The sequence below is a fragment of the Octodon degus genome, unplaced genomic scaffold, assembly GCF_000260255.1.
Source record: "Octodon degus isolate 3935 unplaced genomic scaffold, OctDeg1.0 scaffold00059, whole genome shotgun sequence".
In the NCBI taxonomy this organism is placed as follows: Eukaryota; Metazoa; Chordata; class Mammalia; order Rodentia; family Octodontidae; genus Octodon; species Octodon degus.
Window position 1 is genome coordinate 13,092,131 of NW_004524635.1, and position 7,187 is coordinate 13,099,317.

Consider the following 7,187-nt stretch of genomic DNA (forward strand, 5'->3'; position numbering starts at 1 on the left):
GGTTACCAGGGAAACACGCATGCCACCTTCAAAGACTATCACCAGCACCTCAGCTAGACCAATACACATTGCTTAAGGCCAATTGAAGGATAAACAGAAGTCCTAGCAAGCTCTGTACACAACAATACAAGGAAATAGGGTCAGGCTCAGTCAAAATGGAGACAGTCACTCTTCTTTCAAGGAGATCTGCTCAGGTGGTCCTCCACACACACTAGTTAGCTAGAGTCCTCTTGTTTCCCTGCGGGCTGTGGAGGAATTGCCCATTATCTGAATTGTTAGCTGAATAGAGCTGCAGATGAAAGTGAGCCAGATGTGGCTAGAGGCCCAGTGGATACGAAGGGTGAGGGGGGTTCAGACTGAACCTGAGCTGTGGCTCTGACTTTGCTCCTTCTGGGAAGCCACTTAGGTTCTTGTCTGCTGGTGGCATTCTGCCTTGGATCTTCTGCACTTCATCAGAACACAGTTTATTCAACAGTGGATACATTTTAATGAGTTTGTTGGATTTGAGATACAGCTTGGGTTCCTTGGAGGCCTCAAAGCCCACTAATATAGTTTTTACACTTTGAGGACAATTTCTCTTCTGCCCATGACACTCTTTCAAGATAGGCTGATTCTTCTTGGCTTCAAGGGGTGCTGCTTTTGGGCATCATGCTGGTGTCTGGGGCTTTCCTGACCCCACAGGGGTGGCATGTCCTGGGGAGAAGCCACAAGTGGCCTGAGCTTGACACACACCCTATCTTGCTTAAATCAGTATCAAAATGCAGATCTTTTGAATTTTGATCAACTGCCTTTTTCTTCTAAGTGAGGTTAACTTAATTTTCTATCCGATGGTTTCTTTTGTAGGGGCTCAGCTGTTGCAAAAATAATTGGTAATAATGTCAAGAAACTGCAGAAATTTGCCTCCACAGTCAAGATGTGGGTCTTTGAAGAAACAGTCAATGGGCGAAAATTGACAGACATCATAAATAATGACCATGAGAATGTAAAATATCTCCCTGGACACAAGCTGCCAGAGAATGTGGTAAGACTTTGGGGTGGAGCGTACATGTGCTTCATTCTGCAGGTCATGCTGGGCTGAGCACCACTTGGGGTCTGGCCAGGGAGAAGCTACTTCTTTTCCAAGTACTTGGTAGGTTTTGATTTTCTTGAGTCTGAAACAGGGTTCATACTAGTTTTCTAGGGCTACCATAACAAAGAATGGTAGAATCCACAGAGCAGATGTTTTAAACAAGAGATTTGTTTTCTTATGAACAAATCTGGAGGCTTCAACAATTCTGGAGGCTTAACATCTGAGATCCAGTTTCTTCGGAGCCTTCTCCTGGGTGGCCTCTTCTTGGTCCTCCTCTGACCTTATAACATGGAAGCCTCTTCCTGTGAGTCATGCTGCATTAGGATACCCCACTAACATCATTTAGAGTTAATGACTTCCTTTTTTCCTTCGGACTGGTGGTTGAATATAGGCCTTCACACTGAGCTATATCCACAACCCTTTTAAAAATTTTTTTTGAGACAGACTGAACTTTATCTTGTGATCTTCCCACCTCATAATTATCTCTTTAGATACAATCACATTCTGAGATACTGGGGTTCAGGACATCAACATACGAGTTTTGGAGGTATACAGCACAGTCCATAACAGGTTTCTTCCTTGGTATTCAAGATGCTGGTCACATTAAAGTGAGAACTAGTAGCCTTTGCCTGTGTGTGTTCCCCAAGGAGCTCCTAAGGTACCTTTTCTAAGAGCTTGAAACTTTGATTAGCTCCCTGGGGCAGCTAATGTACTGGTCTGTAATTAAAATCAGGGGCAAGACCTACATTATAGACAGAGATAGAGGATAATGGAAAACTGTGAGACTGACGGTTTAAAATTTAAGCTTATTAGGTCTGGGAGAGAAAAATAGGTTATTGCCTGTCCTTGTTCTTGATTTGTAGGGAAAGAAAGAAATGAGCATGAGGAATGAGAGTGTATGCCCTGCTGCATGTCTGGGTAGAATTTATGAACTTTGCTGCCAGCTTCACCTCTTGGTGGCTTTTTATAATAGACCACTTGAATATTTATTTATTTTTATTTATTACATTTATTTATTGTGTGTGTGTGTGTGTGTGTGTGTGTGGCCAGCTCAGCCCACCAGGGGGCGGGGCTGGCTGGCATGTGGTGCTGGGGGATCGAACCGAGGTCCCTGTGCTTTGCCAAGCTTGTTTCAAGTAGGTGCTTTAGACCACTGAGCCATCTCTCCAGCCCCATATAGACCACTTGAAAACAAGACAGCTGTGGCTGCCTGATTGCTGTGGGTTACCTGAGAAACTAAACTCCTTTGCTAATGAAACACCTTTTGCTGCATATGTTATGAGATGTTCATGAGCTCATCCTGTTCATGCAAAGCAGTGTTGGGTGTGGAGACAGAGGAAGATGATACTGATTTCCTCAAAGTGTCGAGCTTGGAGGCTTGTTTGTAATCGAATATATGTGGGGAAATTGGAGATACCAAAGCCTGACTTCCGAAGGCTTTTTTTTGATCTTTTTTTTTTTTTTTTTTTGAGACAGGGCCTCACTATGCAGTTCATGCTGGCCTTGTGCTCATTTTTTATAGCCCGCAGGCTGGTCTTGAACTTGCAGAGATCCTCCTGGCTCAACCTCCAAGTGCTGGGAATACAGGCATGCACCATGATGCCCAGTTCTGGGGCTACACTGTGGGGGCCCGCAGATGGCGCACCCAGGTATCCAGGGCCAAAACTGCACATCATGTGGGGCTGGGGATCAACCTCGGGTCCCGGTGTTGCCAGGTAGGTGCTTATGCCTCTGAGCTATCTCTCCGGTCCCTTATTCAATCTTTAATGGTACAGTGTTTATTAATGCCAAGCACTACATATCCTGATCATTTAATCCTATCAACAACACTCTGCAGTTGATAGTGTTGGCTTTCTTATTGTGATGATAATCATGATTGAAGAGAGAAGGAAACCAAGACTCATAAGAGGCCAGTGAACTTGCTCAGGGTCCCATAGCTAGGGCTGGTAATGGGATTTGTTTCCTGGTGGGCTCATTCCTGGGCCTGCTGAATCTGTTGGCTTCTAGATAATGACTTTTTCTTTTGAAGGAGGATGAGCCAACATTTACCCGTGGTTACATCACAAGGGTACAGTTGGTGGGGGAAGTGGGTCCCTAGGACCATGATTTTGGAAGCTATTTATGTGTCTGAAGGAAATAAAAGGGACAGCAATAAAAGACATCTAGGGTCACTGCTAATTCATCTTTGGGGAGACATTCTTCTGAGCTTCTTTTCATCAGAGTTGTACTTTCCCTTCTATAAACCATATACTTTGGTATGTCCTGTTGTGGCAGTCCCCTGTGCATCTGCCTGTCTGCCTGCACCCACTTCCACTGGGTGACCCTGCCTTCCTAGTTCTTTCCAACTTTCCAGGTACCCATGGCACCCAGCCTGATACATTTCTTACATTTGATACTCAGACAAATTTTAGAAGAAATGACTCCACTGGGTGATTCTGTAAAGCTCAGACCTGTGCTATCTGTGTGCAGGGATGGTGTGGGGGAAGTAATTGACAGTGAGTAGCCAAGGACCAGCACCACCACTGACAGCCTGACCCCCACCCCAGGTCCGTGGGTGTGGACAGAGGGAGGAGAGGTGAAAGTTGGCTCTCAGGACCCTAGTGATGTCCAAAGGCCTGTAGGCACATCTAAATGAATGAATTCATTCTCTGGAGTAGACATTTGCATGACTCCTAACTTTTTCCTGTTATGGGTAGTACTTCTGGGAACTCCCTGGATGTCCTAGGAGTAGAAGCCCAGGGCCATAGGAAATACACAGTATTTTACCCTCAGCCTCTGCTAACCACCTGAAAGGACACTTTTAAATCATTTTTGTTCATGTGTCTGTCAATACAGGATTGCTATTTATGTCTATTAATGTGTGGACTTGATGTTATGATTCTGTTCTGCTTAGAGCCCCCAAATCACTGCCAACCTGACCCTTCCTGGGGTCCACTGTATTGTGTGACACCCCCTCCTTCCCTCACAGAAAAGCATCTGTATGAATGACTTCACCACTGTCCTCAAATGCTACTGAAAACAGGGTTGGTCTGAGTTTATGATCCCCTTAGACCTGAATGGAAAGAGCACTTGTTATTTCATGTTATGCTAGATAGCAATTGTTGATCCTATTTGATAGTTGTTCATCATGAGCCTGTGTTTTGAGCCAGGTAGAAGCTTTTCTGCCTTTTTGCTCCAGCTTTAACCAGCCTCTCTATGACAACAGGATTTATGTATGACATGCTACTGGCATTGCCTCTCATCTTCGTCTTCTGAACTCTGCCAGCTTTTTAAAAACTGTTCTACTGTGATATAGTCCACAGGCTAATTATTCAGTGTGTTTTGTTTTTCTATGTTCATATAGCTGCAACCATCATCATGGTCAATTTTCAAACATTTTCATTACTCACAAAAGAAACCCTTTATGCTTTAGTAGTCACCTTCGCTCCCTGGCTCTGTGGATTTGCTTCCCCTCACCCCGCTTCTGGCACTTAAATTGAACCCATGGCCTCCTCCATGCTAGGCAGATGCTATACCGGAGTACCGTCCCTAGCATGATTGACCAGTTCTTTATTTTTTGGTACCGGGACTCAAACTCCAGGCCTCTCGCTTGCCAGGCAAGTGCTGTGCCACTGAGCTATAGCTCTAGCCCTGATTGGTCTGTGCTTGACATTTCATATAAAGAAGGTGATGTCTTCTTATATAGTTATTTCTCACTGTTGGGACAAAATACTGGATGCCCACAAGTTAAAAGAGGAAAGGTTTATTTTAGCTCAAAAGGTCTAGAGGTTTCAATCTGTAGTAGGCTGGCTCTAAGGCGGAGTGGCAGAGGTCCATGGCGTAGCAGACAGGAAGCCGCAGCCTTCCTTCTGCCTTCTCTTCTGTACAGGCTACAAGTCTGGTTGGTGCCACTCATATCATACGCAGGGTGGGTCTTTTGTGTTCAGTAAGTCCGTTCAGCCACACCCACAGCTAACTGATTCAGCCGGTGGGCTAGTTCAGTTACCACCTCCGAAAGCCCCACCTGTGAGTACTCGTGGCTCGAGCGGGCAGCTGGCTGTCGGCATAGCAGATGGCATCACACACTGTGTGGTCTCCTATGACTGGCTTCTTTCACTTAGCACGTTTTCGTTCTTGTCCATTTTGTAGCATATGGCTGAATATTATCCTACTGTGTGTGCTTCATTCTGTTTTCTGTTGCTATAACAGAATACTATAGACTGGATAATTTACAAAGAGACCTATTCCAGAGGCACAGCAGCTACGTCTGGTGAGAGCTTTTGTGCTGCGTCAGAGTAAGGAGAGGGGTCAGTAGGTGTGCCTCTGCTATACATAACCCCTTTCTACAGTACGTGGCCCACTCCCATGATACCGGCACTAATCCCCTTGGCCCATTCACCCTTCACGCGTGCATTTCTCAACCCGATCATTGTGACTATACTGCATTTTATCTGTTAGTAGGTAAGTAGTTTCCACTTTTTGACTTTTGTGAGCAATGCTGCTATGAGCCTTTGTGAACAATATTTTGTAAAAATGTATATTTTTGCTTCATTGAATATAAGCCCAGGGGTGGACTTTCTAGTGCTTAACTGTTTAAGGAACAGCAAGACTGTTTACAAAGCAGTTGTATCAGGCCGGTGAGAACAACAGATTAAAGTGCCTGCTTAGGCAAGCTTAGGCAAGTTCAGAGACTATAGTTCAATCCCTAGAACTACATGCTGCGCCAGCATCACCCCCAGGGTGGGCTGAGCTGGCTAGAATCTGGGGAGAGTGGCATATGCCTATAATCACAGCACTGGGGAGGCTGAACACAGTAAGATCACTATGAGTCCAAGCTGCGTAGTGAGACCCTGTAACAACCAAATACATTAAAAATAAATAATTAAAAATAAAACAAAGTAGTTGGATCATTTTACATTTCCATCATAGTGTGAGAGGATTCCAACTTCTCTGTGTCCTCACCATTACTTGTTATTATTTGCCTTTTTAATCCTCACCATCTTAGTGGAGTAACATGGTGTTCCCTTAGTAGTTTAGATTTCATTTGCCAGATCCCTTGCTCCTTTATAAAAGTGGATTGCCTTTTTGAGTTACAAGAATTCTTGGGGCTGGTGAGATGGCTCAGTGGTCTAAAGCACCTACTTAGAACAAGCTTAGCAAAGCACAGGGACCGCGGTTCAATCCCGCCCCCTGGTGGACTGAGCTGGCCACACACAAATAAATAAATAAATAAATAAATAAATAATTTTTTTTAAAAAAGAATTCTTTATTTATTCAGGCCTCTTTTCAAGTATAATTCTGAAGTATTTTCTCTCATCCTATATTTTGTCTTATCCCTTGCTTGATAATATTCCTTGAAGCATAGAAGTTATTTGATTGATTGATTGATTGATTGAGGTACTTCGGATTCAATCCAGGGTCTAACATTGAACTGTGCCCCTAGTCATTCTTTATCTTGTGATAAGACCTTGCTGCATAGCTAAATTGCCCAAACTGAACTTGAAGTTGAAATCTTCCTGATTCAGCCTCCCAGAATACTGGAATTACAGGCATGTACCACCATACCTGACCAAGTTTTAAATTTTAAAGTTTGCCTTATATTTTTTTCTTCTCTTCCAACTCTTGGGGTATGGTTTCTTTCTTTCTCTTCTTCTTCTTCTTTTTTTTTTTTTTTTTCTTTGTCTTTTTAAGACAGGGTCTCATTATGCAATTCAGGCTGGCACTGAGTTCACTTTGTAACCTAGGCTGTTCTCGAGCTCACAAGGATCCTCCTGTCTCAGGCTCCCAAGTGCCACACCCAGCTATGGATATGGTTTCTTACACATGAAGTAGTAGTTGGTATTATTTGTGGCCTGTGAAAATGTCAGGGATAGTGGAAATGGTGAAGAACAAAGTAGCTGAAGTCTTATTTCAGATGATATTCCATGGAAAATGAAGTTAGACCAAGACACTGAAACACTGGCCATTTATTTATGGGTAATAAGGCTGAGATAATATCTATTAATTTTGGCTGAAAATCTTCTGAGAATGAGAATAGTAGTTTAGGGCTAAGATTTGGTGTTCATTCTTTTCCTCAGTGAGTTTAGCTTTTTTGTTTTCACTAGAAGAGTAGTCCTTACTAGCATTTTTCAATTTTTTT

The 7,187-nt window shown here is 43.5% G+C and overlaps 1 protein-coding gene across 1 annotated transcript in view; it reads left to right on the forward strand.

Annotated features, from left to right (window-relative positions):
- The window catches only part of Gpd1l (glycerol-3-phosphate dehydrogenase 1 like), a 69,458-nt gene that overhangs the window by 26,881 nt on the left and 35,390 nt on the right, over positions 1-7,187 (forward strand). Inside the window, exon 2 of the mRNA XM_004634218.2 lies at positions 844-1,021. Within this exon, the coding sequence (XP_004634275.1) occupies positions 844-1,021 (178 nt within the window). The remainder of the gene's footprint in view (positions 1-843; positions 1,022-7,187) is intronic.